This window comes from Megascapheus bottae, chromosome 6 (assembly GCF_031878675.1).
Source record: "Megascapheus bottae isolate mThoBot1 chromosome 6, mThoBot2.hap1, whole genome shotgun sequence".
Classification (NCBI taxonomy): domain Eukaryota; kingdom Metazoa; phylum Chordata; class Mammalia; order Rodentia; family Geomyidae; genus Megascapheus; species Megascapheus bottae.
Genome location: NC_143514.1, coordinates 862187 through 880668, shown reverse-complemented (window position 1 = coordinate 880668; position 18482 = coordinate 862187). Strand labels below are relative to the sequence as shown.

The window sequence follows — 18482 nt, the reverse complement described above, 5'->3', positions numbered from 1 at the left end:
CGCGGGGGCGCCGAGAGGGGAATGGCTAGGGGAAGGGCGCCCTAGGCTGCAGTCCGGGCTGCGTTCCCTGGGTGACCGGCGACTGCTCGCGGAGGGGCGGGACTTTTGCTTTCTGAAGGCATGATTGGGCCAGCCTCGACCGCGGCAGAGGCTGAACCAGGTAAGGCGGAGTCGGTGGCTTAACAGACAGGGCGATGTGTGGGCGGGGCGATCTGTGCGCGGAGAGGCGTGTGGGCGGGGCGATCTGTGCGCGGAGAGGCGTGTGGGCGGGGCGAGCTGTGCGCAGAGAGGTGTGTGGGCGGGGCGAGCTGTGCGCGGAGAGGCGTGTGGGCGGGGCGATCTGTGCGCGGAGAGGCGTGTGGGCGGGGCGAGCTGTGCGCAGAGAGGTGTGTGGGCGGGGCGAGCTGTGCGCGGAGAGGCGTGTGGGCGGGGCGAGCTGTGCGCGGAGAGGCGTGTGGGCGGGGCGAGCTGTGCGCGGAGAGGCGTGTGGGCGGGGCGAGCTGTGCGCGGAGAGGCGTGTGTAGGCGGGACGGGACGGTCTGCTCGGGAGTAGGCCGGAAAAGCCTGCTTTGGAGTGAGCTGTTGACAGCCTGAAGGTCCGGGTGCGTGAGCGGGTCACCGCTCAGGGTGCCGAGGAGTCGCGGTGCCTGGGCCCGCAGTTGGTGCTGGCCGAGGGGTCTTCCCCCGGAGGCACGGTTCCAGCCTCAGCTCCCACCGGAGGACGGAGCGAAGATGCCCTACCTGGGCTCGGCCGACGTGGTGAAGGAGCTGGGCAAGGCGCTGTGCAACCCGCACGTGCAGGCTGACCGGCTGCGCTACCGGAACGCCATCCAGCGAGTGATTAGGTACGGCGCGCCCTCCCGCCTGCGTCCCGTGGTGCGGTCACCTCCGTGTCGGATCTCAGCTCGGAGGCGTCCTTAGGCCACGGGCTCTAGAATGTGTAATGATGGCTAGTACGCATCTCCGTTTTGGTTCCACGTCCTTGTACCCCACGCCCGGCTGGCATTTCCCACCCGGGTTAGTTCATGGGAGTATATCCAGAAGAGCACTGGCAGCGTCCTTCCTCGTTACAGGTGTGCTGGTCCTCCGGCGTGAACTCAGGGCCTGGGCGTTGTCTACTCATGGCTAGCGCTCTACCACTTGGAGCCACTTCCGGTTTTCTGAGCGTTCATTGGAGATGAGAGGCTCATGGCTTTTCCTGCCCGGGCTGGCTTTGAACTTGATTCCTCAGATCTCAGCCTCCTGAGTAGCCAGAATTACAGGAATGAGCCACTGATGCCCTCCTTGATGGTTTCTTGTTTGTTTTGTGTGCCAGTTCTGGGGCTTGACATCGTGGACACTGTTGTTGAGCTTTTTCACTGTCCCTGAGCTTCTTTTTGCGCAAAGCTAGCACTCTATCGCAAACTTGATCCACAGCACCACTTCCAGCTTTTTCTGTGTATGTGGTACTGAGGAATGGAACCCAGAGTTTCATGCATGTTAAGCAAGCACTCTACCCCTAAGACACATTCCCAGACTGTCATTGAGCTTTTATGCTCAGTGTTGGCACTTTACCACCTGAATCACAGCTCTACTTCTATTGAAGAGTCACTTGAACTTTCCTGCCCAGGCTGGCTCGAACTTCTATCCTCAGACCTCAAGCCTCCTGAGTAGCTAGGATTACAGGCTTGAACAGAACCTGGCTTTCATTTCTGTTTGTGTTAACAAATGTCACTGGACGGTTAATCGTGTGAACCAACCTTTTTAACACCTGATCTTTAACTTTTCCTGTTAGATTGTGTGATTCTAAGTGTACATCGTCTACTTACTGGCACAGCTGTTGTTTTAGGTTAGCACTTCATTACCAAAACCACAGATATATCACTTAGCTCCTCATTTCAGTTAGAATTTTCTCCATTGTGCAAATCTGAATTCATAACTCTTGCCTACAGATCAGACTCACAAAGTATGCACCGGACCCCCTTAAGGCTTGTTTATTTATTTATTTTTGCCAGTCCTGGGGGCTTTGTTTTCAGTGTTTGTTTGCTAGTCCTGGTGCTTGAACTCAGGGCCTGGGCACTTTCTCTGAGCTTCTTTTTTTTCTTTTTTGGCCAGTCCTGGGCTTGAACTCAGGGCATGAGCACTGTCCTTGGATTTTCTCAAGGCTAGAGCTCTACCACTTGAGCCTCAGCACTCCTTCCGGCTTTTATTCCCCTCTATGTATGTGCTATCGAGGAATTGAACCCCAGTCTTCTTGAATGCTAGGCAAGCACTCTATCACTAGGCCAAACTCCCAGCCCTGTCTCTGAGCCTCTTTTCCTTAAGGTTAGCATTCTTTATTATTATTATTGTTGTTGTTTCTTTGTTTTAATGTATAGAAGGTTACAGTTTTATTTGCCAGACAGAAGGTGCATTACTTCTCACATCGATACCGCTTCTCATGTTTTTAATCCCCATTTCCCTCCCCCTTAGGCTAGCATTCTACCATTTGAGCCATATGGCCACTTCTGGCTTTCTTTGTTTATGTGGTACTGAGGACTCAAGCACTACCACTAAGCCACATTACCACCTCCAGCGTAATTTTTTTCTTTTTTTTGTAGGTTATGGGATTGAACTCTGGCCCTAGGAGTTGTCCTTGAGCTTTTCAACTCAAGGCTACTGATCTACCACTGGGCCTGGGTGCTGTCCCTGAGTTCTTCAGCATAAGGCTACCGCCCTACCCTTGAGCCACTTCTGGTTTTCTAGTGGTTAATTGGAGATGAGTCTCACTGTCTTGGGGCCAGGAGTGTACCCTAGTGGTAAGAGTGTTTGCCTAGCTTGCACGAAGCCCTGGGTTCAATTCCTCAGAAAAGGCCAGAAGTGGCACTGTGGTTCAAGTGACAGAGCACTAGCCTTGAGCAAAAAGTGTCCAAAGACAGTGTGCAGGCCCTGGGTTTAAGGTCCAGGACTAGCAAAAGAAAAAAAAAAAGAATCTCATGGTCTTTAATGCCCAGGCTGGCTTTGAACCTTGATCCTTAGATCTCGGCCTCCTGAGTAGCTAGGATTACAGGCAAGAGCCACTGCCCCCGGGCTCGAGCTTCATAATCTTTAGGCTACAGTATTACTGAAACCTGAAGCAAAGAAACATTTTCTGGGTTTTTTTTGGGGGGGGTTGGTAGTGTCAGACATCAGGATTCCCTCTGTCTGTAATTTGTATATTCTGTTTAAGTCTTTATCTATTGTTGTTAATGGCAGTCTTGTTTTGATCCTTTACTGATCTAGAGTTCCTGAAGGTCTGATATGATACCTTTTTTCATAAGATTATCTCTCATTGCTAAAGGACAAAAGAGCTAACAAATAGAAAGTCCATTAAATGGGAGATTTGTTTTTTGAGGGTGGGGGGGGTCATGAGGCTTGAACTCTGGGCCTGGGAGCTGTCCCTAAGCTCTTCAGCTCAAGGCTACTACCCTACCCTTAAGCCAAGCCCCCCTTCCTATTTTCTAGAAGTTAATTGGAGATAAGAGTCTCAGGTCCTTTTGTGCCGGGGCTGGCTTTGAACCTTGATCCTCAGATCTCAGTCTCCTGAGTAGCTAAGATTACAGACATGAGCCACCATGCCCGGTGCCGGCTTTTTTTTTTTTTTTAAACCATTGACAGGGGCCTCATATCTAAAATATACGTAGAGCTCAAAAAGTAAGCTTTCAGGGCTGGGAGTTTGGCCTAGTGATAGAGTGCTTGTCTAGCATGCACAAAGACCCAGGTTCGATTCCTTGGTACCTCGTACATAGCTTAAAAAAAAATGCCGGAAGTGGTGCTGAGGCTCAAGTGGTAGAGCTCTGACCTTGAGAAAGTCCAAGGACAGTGCTCAGACCCTGAGTTCAAGCCCAAGACTGGCAAAAAAAGAAAAAAAAAAAGGCAAACTAGAAGTGGAGCTGTGGCTCAAATGATAGAGGGCTAGTCTTGAGCAGAAGTGCTCAGGAATAGCACCAGGCCATGAGGTCAAGCCCCACAATTGCAAAAGAAAATCCAATCTAATGCTTTGCGTGTGTGTGTGTGTGTGTGTGTGTGTGTGTGTGTGTAAGAGAGAGAGAGAGAGAGAGAGAGAGAGAGAGAGAGAGAGAGAGAGAGAGAGACACTTAATAAGACAAAGTAGACATGCTTGCATCCTTCTAAGGGATTGTAACTTGTATGAATAAAAGGCATTTCCTGATTGCTGCAATGCATGTTGGTTTCAGACATATGACTCAGGGCTTGGACATGTCTGGTGTTTTCTTGGAGATGGTGAAGGCCAGTGCAACTATGGACATTGTTCAGAAGAAGCTGGTTTATCTGTACATGTGCACGTATGCACCTCTGAAGCCAGATCTGGCTCTCTTGGCCATCAACACTCTGTGCAAAGACTGCTCGGATGCCAATCCGATGGTGCGTGGCCTGGCCCTGAGGAGCATGTGTAGCCTCCGGTGAGTTTGGTCCTGAGAGGCTGATGCTTTCACTTTTATGTTCTTTGCTAGAATTTACCAACTGCATAATATGGACGATTTTATTAGAACATTTTCAGCCAAGTGGAGGCTGTACTTTAATCATACTCACTCCCCCATTACCCACTCTCGTCCTTCACCCTGTGGTCTTCAGGGTATTTTGTTGGTGGTGGTCATGGGGCTTGAACTATGAGCCTAGATGTTGTCCCTGAGCTCTTCAGCTCAAGGCTACTTCCCTACCCCTTGAGCTACACGGCTACTCCCGATTTTCTAGTGTTAATTGGAAATAAAAGTCTCACAAACTTTAGTGCCTAGGCTGGCTTTGAATTATGATCCTCAGATCTCAGCCTCCTGAGTAGCTAGGGTTACAGGTGTGAGCCGCTGTGATCAGCTTTCTAGGTATATTTTTAATGAAGACAATTTACTTGAGCTTCTTTAATACTAAAGATAATGCTGGTACCCTGAGTCAGACTTTCAGGCATTATTTTAGCTTTCCGAACTGTATTTTTGTTTTGTAGATTATAGGGCTTGAACTCACGGCCTGGCCACTGTCCCTGAGCTCTTCAACTTAAGGCTAGAACTACCCTTTGAGTGACAGCGCCACATCCGGTTTTCTGGTATTCAATTGGAAATAAGATTCTCATGGACTTTTGTGCCCAGTCTGGCTTTTAACTGTGATCCTCAGATCTCAGCCTGCCGAGTAGCTAGGATTATGGGTGTGAGCTACTGGGGCCCAGCTCCCTGAGCTCTTTTTGCCACAGTTCCAATCCTGGTTTTCTGGTGATTAATTGGAGGTAAGAGTCCCATGGACTTTCCTGCCCAGGCTGGCTTGAATCGCCATCCCCAGATCTCAGCCTCCTGGGGCTAGGATTATAGGCATGAGCCACCAGCTGTATTATTTTTTTATTAAGGGAAATTTTCAATTCTTACTCTTGGTAAATAGTCTTCAGTTTTAGTAAAGATATTTAAATAATTATTAGAATAACAATCCATTCTGCCTATATAGCATGAGTCCAAATGAAAACCAAATTATGCCTTGTTATGTTAAGTTTGGTAGAGGCTTTCCCTGATTTTTTTGTGATCTGATGGATGTACATTCAGATATCTAAACTAGATCTAAGCAAAACCCTCCATTAAATGAAGAGGTACTTAAGGCTGACTTGAGGATGTATTTATGTTCTAGGATGCCTGGAGTGCAAGAATACATCCAGCAGCCTATTCTCAACGGTCTGCGGGATAAGGCTTCTTATGTTAGGAGAGTGGCAGTCCTTGGTTGTGCTAAGATGCATAATCTACAAGGAGACTCTGAAGTAGGTAAGTTCAGTGTAACTCACATCATCAATATTCATTTGTGCTTTCACTCTATGTCTAACTTTGAAAAAGATTTTGCAATTCCAGCAGGAAATAATGTGGCTCCACTACCTTATGTCTCTCTCTCTTAGCAGGGTGCAGGGCTTCCTACTACAGGGTTTTTGTTGTTGTTGTTATTTGTTTGTTTTTTTTTGTGGGGCGAGGAGGCAAAATGAGAACCATTGCAGTAAGCTACTTAGAACAATGTGGAAATGTCAAGTTTCTGACTTGTAATTTTTTTTTGGGGGGGGGCAGTCCTGGGGCTTAAACTCAGGGAGTGGACACTGTCCTTAGGTTTTCTCAACGCCTGTGCTCTACCACTTGAGCACAGCACCACTTCGGGCCTTTTCTGTGTATGTGGGTACCAAAGAATAGAACCCAGTGCATGCTAGGCAAGCACTATACCACAATCCTGGTCCCTGACTTGTGATTTTTTTTTTTTCCTTGTTGTGGGGTTGGACCCTGGGCCTAGGAGCTGTCCCTGAGCTCTTCAGCTCAAGGCTACCACCCTATCCTTGAGCCACAGCACCACTTCCGATTTTCTAGAGGTTAATTAGAGATTAGAGTCTCACAGACTTTAGGGCCTAGGCTGGCTTTGAACTGCAGTCCTCAGATCGCAGCCTCCTGAGTAGCTAGGATTACAGATGTGAGCCTCCTCACCCAGCCTATAATTTTTTTCCTTGAACTCAGAGCCTAGGCACTGTTCCTGAGCTGCTTTTGCTCAAGGCTGTGTAGCACTTTACCATCTGAGTCAACGCACCACTTCCAGCTTTTTCTGTTTATGTGGTACTGAGGAATTAAACCTAGGGCTTCATGCATGCTAGGCAAGCACTCTACCACTAAGCCACATTCCCAACTCCTATAATTTTGTTAACATTTTTTGTTTCCTTTGGTAGTCATGGGGCTTGAAATCAAGGCATGGGTTCTGTCCCTGAGCTCTTTTGCTTAACCACTCTACTACTTTGAGCCATGGTTCCAATTCCAGTTTTCTGATGGTTAATTGGAAGTAAGAGTGTCAGAGACTTTCCTGCCCAAGCTGGCTTTGAACTGTGATGATCCTCAGATCTCAGCCTCCTGAGGATTACAGATATAAGCCATAAGTACCCAGCTCTTTTTTTTTTTTTTTTTAATTAATTTATTTATTTTTGCCAGTTCTGGGCTTGAGCTCAGGGCCTGAGCACTGTCCTTGGACTTTCTCAAGACTAGAGCCTCAGCACCACTTCTGGTTTTTGTTTTTTTTTTTTTTTTGTATGTATGTGGTACCAAGGAATCGAACCAGGGTCTTTGTGCATGCTAGGCAAGCACTTTAACCACTAGGCCAAACTCCCAGCCCCCCCCTTTTTTTTTTAAACTTCACATTTTTTTTTTTTTCTTTTTTTGTGGGTCGTGGGGCTTGAACTCTGCTTGGGTGCTGTACCTGAGCTCTTCAGCTCAAGGCTACTGCCCTACCCTTGAGCCAAGCCCCACTTCCTATTTTCTAGAGGTTAATTGGAGATAAGAGTCTCAGGTCCTTTTGTGCCTGGCTGGCTTTGAACCTTGATTCTCCTAAGCCTCCTGAGCTGCTAGGATTGTAGATGTGAGCCACCTCACCTGGCTCTTCTCATTCTTGAAGGTGGTATGTGTGTGTGTGTGTGTGTGTGTGTGTGTGTGTGTGTGTGTACACACACAGAATAGATATATAGAGAGAATACCTACAATATATATAATACATAACAATGCAGAATTACATATAGAATTATAAGAATACACACACACACACACACAAATACACGAGTATATATTCAAATATATAAGAGTTTCATAGACTTTCCTGCCCAGGCTGTGAACTGTAATCCTCAGATCTCAGCCTCCTGAGTAGAATTATAGGTGTGAGCCATCAATACTCATCTCTGACTTACATTTCTTTAGCAGAATACTTAGCTTTATTTGCCTAGAGTTGTTACTCTGGCTTTGTACCTGTAACTCTGGAGATTTTCTTGTTCTTTTTTATAGATGGTGCCCTGGTAAATGAGTTATACAGTTTGCTGCGTGACCAGGATCCTATTGTAGTTGTGAACTGCCTGAGGTCTTTAGAAGAAATCCTGAAACAGGAAGGTGGTGTTGTCATTAACAAACCCATTGCCCACCATCTCCTAAATAGGTTTGGATGCTTCCATCTCTGTTTTGTTATGATAACTGCATTCTAGTGAGATTTGCTGAAAGGTTGAATTAAGAATTCTTGAACACCCTCTGTTGAGTAGAAAAAAAAAAGTCAGGCTGGGAGCATGGCCTAGTGGTAGAGTTCTTGCCTTGTGTACACAAAGCCCTGGGTTCAGCTCTCCAGGACCACACACACACACACAAAAAAAGCCAAAAGTGACGCTGTGGCTCAAGTGGCAGAGTGCTAGTCTTGAGTAAAAAGTGTCCAAGGACAGTTCTTAGGCCCTGGGTTCAAGCCCCAGGACTGGCAAATAAACAAACAAACAAAAAACCCTAAATATTAAGTTTCTCATACTTTATTAAGAAATTTCTTTTATTTGACTTAGTTTCTCTTGTTGATATGTAGAGATAGCAGAAGCATCAAATGAGGGTATGTTCTTTTCTCTAGAGCTATGTGTCCTCTCAACTAAGCAATTTATGTTGTCTTTAAATATAGAGACTCTGGGACTGGTGATTTATGTCAATACTAAAGTACTTGTCTAGCATGCATAAGGTCCTGGGTTCAATCTTCAGTATGGAGAAAAAGAAAACAGTAGAGAGAATCTAGTATGCTAATCATAACTTCAGTGTTAGACAAGTATGCCTTCATATCATCAACCTGACTTGGACTTCAAAGCTTATTTTGTGGAAATTAGTTTGTAAAAAGAATGATTTGATTATAGAATGCCTATTTTAAAGTTGACTTGTACTGGACAGTAGTATGGAGATAGTCCTAATTTTGTTAAAATAATACTTTTCTTTTTCTTTTTTTCTTTTGGACAGTATGTCAAAACTAGACCAGTGGGGCCAGGCTGAGGTACTGAACTTCCTGCTTCGCTACCAGCCTCGCACTGAGGAAGAACTCTTTGATATTCTCAATCTGTTGGACAGCTTTCTTAAAAGCAGCAGTCCAGGGGTGGTGATGGGAGCCACTAAACTCTTTCTGATCTTGGCAAAAAAATTCCCCCATGTCCAAAGTGATGTTCTTGTACGAGTCAAGGGACCTTTGCTGGCCGCCTGTTCTTCAGAGAGCCGGGAGCTCTGTTTCGCTGCCCTCTGCCATGTGCGCCAGATCTTACATAGTTTACCCTGTCACTTTAGCAGCCACTACAAAAAATTCTTTTGCTCCTATTCGGAACCTCATTATATCAGACTACAGAAGGTAGAGGTGCTGTGTGAGCTGGTGAATGATGAGAATGTGCAGCAGGTGCTGGAAGAACTTCGAGGGTACTGCACTGATGTGTCTGCTGACTTTGCACAGGCTGCCATCTTTGCAATAGGTATGTGACTGCTGCGTCTCCTTAGAGCTTAGGTCAGTCAGCTACAACACTGTAGATAGAGGAACCACAGAGGACAGAAGAGAATGTACCTTGCTTCAGGCCAAAAGCACCTTGCATTGTAGAATTGGTCAGTGATTACAAGTAAGGAAAAAGCGATTTGTTTTGTTGTCTTTTTTTTTTTTAATTCTTTTTTTGTTTGTTTTTTGCCAGTCCTCAAGCTTGAACGCAGGGCCTGGGCTCTGTCCAGTGCTTAAGGCTAGTACTCTGCCACTTTTCTGTGTCTGTGGTTCTGGAGCATTGAACCCAGGGCTTTGTGTATGCTAGGCTAGCATGCTACCCACTAGGCCATGCTCCTGGCCCTTGTCTCTTTTCTTTTTGTGCTAGTACTGGGGCTTGAACTCAGGGCATCATGTTCTCTCTTAGCCTTTTTTTTTTCCTAGTCCCGGAGCTTGAACTCAGAGCCTACGCACTGTCCTTGGACACTTTTTGCTCAGGCTAGCACTCTGCCACTTGAGCCACAACACCACTTCTGACTTTTTCTGTATATGTGGTACTGAGGAATCGAATCCAGGGCTTCATGCATGCTAGGCAGCATTCTACCACTAGGCTATGCTCCTGGCTTCCTTTAGCCTTTTATGCTTAAAGCTGGCACTCTACCAATTTAGTTAGCCATAGTTCCACTTCTGGATTTTTGTGGTTAATTGAAGATAATGTCTTTTGGATTGTCTGTTCAGATTGGCTTTGAACCAGGATCCTTAGATCTCAGCCTCCTGAATAGCTAAGATTATAGTTATAAATCCAGAAGTGCAGCTGTGGTTCACGGGGTAGAGTGGTAGCCCTGAGCTGAAGAGCTCAGGGACAATGCCAAGGCCCAAAGTCCAAGCCCCGCAACTGACAATAAATAAATAAATAAATAAATCCAGATGCCCATAGCTCATGCCTATAATCCTAGCTACTCAGGAGTCTAAGATGTGAGGATCCTGGTTCAAATCAGCCCATACAGGAAAATTCTTGAGTCTCTTATCTCTACTTAAGCACCAAAAAAGCCAGAAGTAGAGCTGTGGCTCAAGTGGTAGGGTGCTATTGTTGAGCAAAAATCTCAGGGACAGCACCTAGGCCCTGAGTTCAAGCCCTAGGAACCAGAATAAAAATTAAGAAATGTGAACTACTGACACCCAGCTGAAAATGAGCAGTTTAAAGATGAAGAAATATAGGTGTAAAAAGATCACTAAGTTGGTAAAAGGTCATTACAGGCTGGAGCCACAGGGCCCTGCTTGACTTTAACAGTTTCTGTACCTTTCCTTCTTCTGTAGGTGGCATTGCCAGGACTTACACAGATCAGTGTGTACAAATTCTAACAGAGTTGCTGGGGCTTCGCCAAGAGCACATTACCACAGGTAATTGTTACCTTTCTAGGACTTTTTTTTTTTTCCATCTATGTGTCTACTTTATAGTAGTTGCTTCAAAAATATTTTGGGAGGACTGGTTATGGTGCTGTATTTACACCTGCAATCTCTGCTATTCAAGAGGCAAGAAGATTATAGTTCAAGGCCAACTGGGCAAAGTGAACCCAAAACCCTATTTGAAAAACAAATTAAAAGCAAAAAGAACTTGAGGCACCCTGGTGCCAGTAGCTCATGCCCCCAATCGTAGCTACTTGGGAGCCTGAGATCAGAGGAGCATAGTTTAAGGCCAGTCCAGTCAAAAAAGTTTAATGATAGTTGGGTATATGTGTGCCTGTCATTGTAGCTATAGCAACAGGAAAAATATAGGCTGGCGGTTCCTGTGTATTTCCTGGGTAAGAAGCAAGAACCTATCTCAAAAATAACCAGTGCAGCCAGGCGCCCATAGCATATGCCTGTAATCCTAGCTACTCAGGAGGCTGAGATCTGAGGATTGTGGTTCAAAGCCAGCCTGGGCAGAAAAGTCCCCATGAGACTCTTATCTTCAATTAACTACTTAAAGGCTGCAAGTGACATGGCTCAAATGGTATACTGCTAGCCTTGAACACAAAGAGCCTCAGGGACAATGCCTGAGTTCAAGATCCACAGCTACAAAATAAACCAGATTTGAGGATCTCAATTAGGAGCTAGCCCGGACATGAAAGTCTGAGAAACTCTTCAGTTAACCACCAGAAAACCAGAAGTGGAGCTGTGGCTCAAAGTGGTAGAACAAGAGCCTTGAGCAGAAAAGGTCAGAGACAGTACCCAGACTCTTAGTTCAAGACCCACTGCTAACCAATAAATAAATAAATAGCCAGTATAAAAAAAGGTCAGGGGCATGGCTTAGCAATAGTGCCCGCCTAACAACCACAAGACCCTGAGTACTGCCAAACAAAATAAAAATGAAAGTAATTGGGGCATGACTCAAGTACTTGCCTGGCAAGTGCAAATCCAGAGTTCAAATCCCAGTGTTGCAGAACAATTCTTTTTGAATGAGTAATCTATGGGTTTAAATTTCCCCTTGCACTATTACCTGCTGCTTTCAAGCACAGGACCTTAGACATAACAGAGTCTATACTTGAACTCAGGGCCTGAGCACTGTCCTTGGGCTTTCTCAAGGCTAGAGCTGTACCACTTGAGCCACAGCAAAACTTCTGGCTTTTTCTATATGTGGTATCAAGGAATTGAACCTAGCACTTCATGAATGCTAGGCAAGAACTCTACTACTAGGCCAAACTCCCAGCCCCTCCCCATCTTTTTTCTCCCCTGGTACTGGGGCTTGAACTCAGGGCCTTGACCTCTTGTTTGACTTTCTCTGTTCATGGTTGGTTCTCTACCAGCCAAAACTCCAGTCCAGCTTTTTTTCTAATTTATTGGAGATCGTCTCAAACTTTCCTGCCTAATTAGGCTTTGAACCTGGACTCTCAGATCTTAGCCTCTTTAGTTGCAGAAATTGCAGACATGAGCCATTGACATTTACTTGGCTAAAAATTTTTTCATCTTCTCTTTTTCTTTATGGCAGTGTTCTTGTTAGTTGTTTTCAAGGTTGGAGCTATGGTGATGTATCAAGGTTATTGGGGTGCAGAATTTAGAGAGGCCTTTCCTCAGATTCTTGCAAGAGCCAGATTCTGCCTTAATCAATAACTCAACTTTGGCCCCTTGCTGTCCTTATCACAGCCCTAGGGTCCAAACCCACATTTCCATATGTTTATATTGATATTCATTTATTATATATACTTTTATTATATCAATATTTTAGATTTATCAATATTTCTATATTATTTTTGCATAAATGCGTTATATATGTCTTTTTTTTTTTTTTTTGGCCAGTCCTGGGGCTTGAACTCAAGGCCTGAGCACTGTCCTTAGACTATTCTCAAGGCTAGAGCCACATGAGCCATAGCACTATTTCTGGCTTTTTCTATGTATGTCGCACCCAGGAATTGAACAGGGACTTAGTGCATGAGAGGCATGCACTCTACCAGTAGGCCAAACACACGGCCCCTATATATGTCTATATTGTTGTGTGTGCTGGTAATGGGGCTTGAATTCAGGGCCTGGGCATTCTCCTTTAGCTTTTTACTCAAGGATAGCACTCAGGCTTTTTTCTGGTTACGTGGAGATAAGACTCTCAGAGACTTTCTTTTTTTGTTGTTGTTGTTGTTTTCATTAATTTATTTTTTTCTATTTTGTTTTGTTTATTAAATTATTAAGATTGATTTTTACATCATATTTCAAATGATGTGTTTAACAAACCAAGTATTCAAGAAGGGAATCTCTATATACAGTCACTGACACTTAGATTTTAGAATATAATTAAAATTAGGCTGAGGGTTTGTATGTCATAGATACATATTAATCTACGTAATAAAACATCTATAGAGTCATAAATTTTTATATCTATGTAGTTGTGTTTATATTTCCAATACCATGTCCATAGCATTGGGTATGCAAATATTGAGTCATCACTCTTGTACTGTTTGGATCTAATAGCCACAAGTACCTTTTGTTCCTTTGGTCTTGACTTGTCTCACTCAACATGATTTGCTCTAGATTCATCCACTTCCCTGCAAATGCCATTATTTTATCTTGTCTGTTGGCTATGTAGAATTCCAGTGTGTGTGTGTGTGTGTGTGTGTGTGTGTGTGTGTGTGTGTGTGTGTGTAAATGACATTTTTTTGTATCCATTCATCTGCAGTAGGGCATCTGGGTTGTTTCCATCACTTGGCTATTGTGAATAGTGCAGAGATGAACATAGCTGAGCAGGTGTCCTTATCATATCCTGGGTTGTGATGCTCAGAGACTTTTTTGCTCTGACTGACTTCAAAGTTGATCCTCAGACTTCAGCCTCCTGAGTATCTAGGATTATAGGTGGGAGCCACCAGTACCTAGCTACATTATGTTCTCCAAAGTTCCTTTCCATATATTAACCTTTTATCTTCTGTCCATCTTATAAGAATAACAGTCATGAGGCTGGGAATGTGGCTTAGAGGTAGAGTCCTTGTCTAACATGCACAAAGCCCTGAGTTCAATTCCTCAGTACGACATACACAGAAAAAGCCAGAAGTGGTGCTGTGGCTCAAGTGGTAGAGCGTTAACCTTGAGAAAGCCCAAGGACAGTACATAAGCCCTGAGTTCACACCCCAGGACTGGCAAAAAACAAACCAACCAAATAAACAACAAAAAAAAAAACCAGCCAGAAATCCAGTCTAAACATACGACCTACTAAAGTTCTTTGCTATATGAAGATTCTGATGCTGTGCTTGTGTCCTGGCCTGTGTTTTAGCCGTGGTGCAGACTTTCCGAGACCTGGTTTGGTTGTGTCCTCAGTGTACTGAAGCTGTGTGTCAGGCCCTCCCCAGCTGTGAGGAGAATATTCAAGACAGTGAGGTACAGTGTAATTCTCCTTCACTTCTAGTCACAGAATCTGTTTGCTTTTTGTTTTGATTTGTACTGCTAGAGATTTATACTGTTTTTTGTTTTTTGGGTTTTTTTTTTGTCAGTTGTGGGGCTTGAATTCTGGGCCTAGGTGCTGTCCCTGAGCTCTTCCATTCAAGGCTCCCACCCTGTCTCTGAGCCACAGCCCCACTTCCTGTTTTCTAGTATTAATTGGAGATAAGAGTATCAGTTCTTTAGTTCCATGGCTGTCTTTGAACCATGATCCTCAGATCTGTCTCCTGAGTAGCTAGGATTACAGGTTTGAGCCACCACGCCCAGCTTAGTATAGTTTCTTTTATATCTTGTTCTCCTGAACATTTTATTTTTGCCAGTTCTGAAGCTTGAACTCAGGGCCTAGGCACTGTCCCTGAGCTTCTTTTGCTTAAGGGTAATGATCTACCAGTTGAGCCACAGCACCACTTTTTTTTTTTTAATTGTATTTTACTGTTGGAGCAACATATTGAGGGGTTACAGTTATGCTTGTCAATTAGTGGGTCCATTACTTCTTGAATGTTGATACCCCTTCTCATATTTATTTTTTTATTTTTATTTTTGTTTGTGGGTCTTGGGCTTTAACTCTGGGCCTGGATGCTGTCCCTGAGCTCTTCAGCTCAAGGCTACTGCCCTTCCCTTTGAGCCACAGCACCACCTCCAGTTTTCTAGTACTTAACTGGAAATAAGAGTCTTATGGTCTTGGTCTTTAGTGCCTATAGGCTCATGCCTGTAATCCTAGCTACTCATGAGGCTGAGATCTGAGGATCACCTGGCACTAATACTAAGATGTTGTATAAGCCAGATTATAAGTACATTTTTTTTTACAATGTCTCCCCTTCTTTCACTTTTCCCCATTCATACCCATCCCCCGTTCCTGCCTATAGTTGTATAGTTCATTTTCCATATAGTGTCTGCTATCATGCCTGAATTTTTTCACCCTTCCTCCTTCCAGTTCTAGGTCCTCTGTTTCCTGCTCCCAAGATAGAAAAAAGAACAAATAAAGCAAAAAGCAAAAATATCACCATCACCACCACCAGCAACAAAAACCCTCTGTTTTCATGTCTTGGAATTAATTTTGATATATAGTATTTTAAATGTTCAGAAGCATTATGCCTTTGGGTTCCTCCGCTAAATGGATCTTCCTTTAGTCTAACTGGGTGTAGTTCCTTAGTGTATTGTATCATTTATCGTCAGATGTATTTTAGATCTAGCTTCCACATGAGAGAGGAAACATATGCTGTTTGTCTCTCTAAGCTTGGCTTTCCTCATTTAACATGATTGGTTTTAGTTTTAGGTCCATCCATTTTTCCTGTAATTGGCATCATCTTATTCTTTCTTATGGATGAGTAAAATTCCATTGTCTATGCCTACCATATTTTATTGATCCATCCATTTTCTGTAGGGCCTCTGGACTATTTCTATAACTTGGCTGTTGTAAATAGCTCAGTAGTGAATATGAATGCACAAGTATCTTTTTTAAAGAGTATTTATTTATTTATTTATTTATTTATTTATTGCCTGTCCTGGGCTTGAGCTCAGGGCCTGAGCACTGCCCTTGGACTTTCTCAAGGCTAGAGCTCTACCACTTGAGCCTCAGCACCACTTCTGGCTTTTTTCTATGTATGTGGTACTGAGGAATTGAACCCAGGTCTTCATGCATGCTAGGCAAACACTTTAACCACTAGGCCAAACTCCCGGCCCCTGCACAAGTATCTTTACTTTATCCTACCTTGTGATATTCTAGTTATATGTCCAAGTGTAGTATGGCTGGGTTGTAGGAAAGATCTATATTCAGTTTTCTGAGAACCTCCGAACTGCCTTCCAGAGTGGTTGTTAGTACCAGTTTACTTTCCTACCAACAGTGCAATAGGACCTTTTTTTTTTGTTTTTCCTACATGCCCATCAGCATTTGTTGGAATTCACAGTGTTGGCCATCTAACTGAGATGAAATGGAATCTCAGAGTTGTTTAATTTACATTTCCTTTATGGCCAAGGATGTTGACTATTTCCTCATGTTTGCCATTCTTTCTTCTGAGAAGTCTCTCCTTTGTCCATTTAGTGATTAGTTTATTAGGTCTTTGTCAGATGTATTGCTGGTAAATGGATCATGAAGTCTTAACTTTTTAAGTTTGAGTATTCCCTTTTGCAGAAGCATTTCTTTCCTGATTATTATAATGTTGAAGTGGGGACCAATAGAAGAATTATACTTTGCCTGCTGGAACTTGGGAAAAGCAAAAGCAGTCATTCTGTATTTATATTTTAGGCAGTCAAGTGCTGAGCTCTTACAACTTGTTCATTTCTAGGGCAAGCAGGCACTTATTTGGTTACTTGGTGTCCATGGGGAAAGAATTCCCAATGCTCCATATGTGTTAGAGGACTTCATAGAAAATGTGAAATCAGAGACATTTCCTGCTGTGAAGATGGAGCTCCTCACCGCGCTGATGCGCCTTTTTCTCTCCCGCCCTGCTGAGTGCCAGGACATGCTGGGACGCCTGCTACATTACTGCATAGGTATGAGACGGTCCATGCCATGGCCATAGGAAAAACTCTTAACAGCTTTGTTTGGTGAGTCATTTATCATGTCTGGGATCTGAAGAAAAAATGTCAATGCTTTCTAGCATTTCCTTCTTCTTTTAATGTTTTACCCTTTTTTTGTTAAGTTCACACATAGTAGGAGGATAGCTTGGGTTTGTTGTTTGTTTTTTATTAACTGAGTCTGTTGTGTCATCTCAGAGGAAGAAAAGGATATGGCTGTTCGAGACCGAGGGTTATTCTATTACCGCCTCCTCTTAGTTGGCATTGATGAAGTTAAGCGGATCCTGTGTAGTCCAAAATCTGACCCATCTCTTGGACTTTTGGAAGATCAGGCAGAAAGACCTGTGAATAGCTGGGCTTCCGACTTCAATACACTAGTGCCAGTGTATGGCAAGGCCCAGTGGGCAACTCTTCCTAAATGTCAGAGGGCAGAGCATCGTGGCCCAGCGCCGCCTCTCAAGGCGTCCTCTGCCACATCAGGTAAAAATAAATAGTCCTTACCTATGTCTTTATTTTTTTGTAGTGACTGGCAGTAGATTATCCTAGCTAAATCCCAGATTGTCCCCAGAGTTATGAAGACTGTGAGCAAGACAGTTCATCCCGGGTAACTGAATTCATAGACAAGAGTCACACTGTTGGGCCTGGAGTTTGGCCTAGTGGTAAGAGTACTTGCCTAGCATGCACGAAGACCTTCAATTCCTTGGTACTACATATATAGAAAAAAGGTGGAAATGGTGCTGTGGCTCCAGTGGTAGAGTGCTAGCCTTGAAAAAGCCCAAGGATAGTGATGGTACTCAGGTCCTGAGTTCAAGGCCCAGGACTGGCCAAAAAAAAAAGACCTATAAGAGTCACACTGTCAATTTTGAGGAATGTAGAGTACAAGTGTGGCTTATACAGATTGTCTCTTATAAAAACTTTCTGACTCTTTAGAACACCAGATACCAAAGGAGAACAAGGTGACACTGCAAGAACTTCCTGATTCTGAAGCTCTCGTGCTAGTCCCCAATCACCAGCTTACTGCTGAGCATTTTGAGAAGACTTGGCTTAGCTACGAAGTCACTCATCAGCAGGTGTTGCCTTGGCAGGGAGCAATCCAACCTGACACTCTTCAGATGGCTCTGCAGGTGGTGAACATTCAGACCATAGCCATGAGCAGGGCTGGGGCTCAGCCATGGAAGGCTTATCTCAGTGCTCAAGATGACAGTGGCTGTCTGTTCCTCACAGAACTGCTATTAGAGCCTGAGAACTCAGAAATGCAGATCTCTGTGAAGCAAACCCAGGAGAAGATGAGCTCGCTGAGCAGTTTTATTTCTGTATTAGAAACTGTGATTGGAACAATTGGGGACATTAAATCATAACAGATTCTTGTTCCTTGTCCTGATCAGATGGACAGCTATCAGAATTTCTTAGTTTTTTTTTTTTTTTTTTTCTCATCAGACCTGCTTTTAGGTCCAGATGATACCAGATACAGAGAAGAGAGGGAAATTTAGGAATCTGAACACTTAACTTTTTGTCCAAAGACTCGCTTATTTCCTTCTACATTACAATGATAATAATATTATAAAGATGATGTTGGTTAGTGGTTGGGAATGGGGTGGAGATGGGATTGGGATCTTTTTCTCATCAGTTTTGAAGGCTATGTTACTTATTAAATACGCCTGACATCTGTGCAATCTGATGGGTCATTATTTCCAAGAGGTCATCTTTTCTTCAGCAGATGGAGTGTTCCTATTGCTAATCATGCTTTTTCAGGCGAGGGTTCAAAGTGCTTAGTGTGGTATCTTCTTCAGTCTCATTCTTAAAACATCCTATCTTCTGATAGAACCAAA

The 18482-nt window shown here is 44.0% G+C and overlaps 1 protein-coding gene across 2 annotated transcripts; it reads left to right on the top strand.

Moving 5' to 3' along the window:
• Positions 1–586: 586 nt before the first annotated feature.
• Ap4b1 (adaptor related protein complex 4 subunit beta 1) lies at positions 587–18334 on the top strand. 2 transcript variants are annotated; one of them, XR_016535893.1, is made up of 11 exons: positions 587–845; positions 4194–4418; positions 5620–5750; positions 7779–7926; positions 8748–9244; positions 10558–10641; positions 13973–14076; positions 16422–16629; positions 16852–17133; positions 17222–17312; positions 17584–17654. XR_016535893.1 is itself a non-coding variant. In XM_090334062.1 (10 exons), the coding sequence occupies exons 1-10, from the start codon at positions 733–735 to the stop codon at positions 18009–18011; spliced, it is 2220 nt and encodes a 739-aa protein (XP_090190188.1). In that variant the 5' UTR covers positions 587–732; the 3' UTR covers positions 18012–18334. The 2 variants fall into 2 exon arrangements, 1 of the variants encoding a protein (XP_090190188.1); XM_090334062.1 differs by lacking the exon at positions 17222–17312 and having other exon boundaries at positions 17584–18334.
• The last annotated feature ends 148 nt before the right edge of the window (positions 18335–18482 follow it).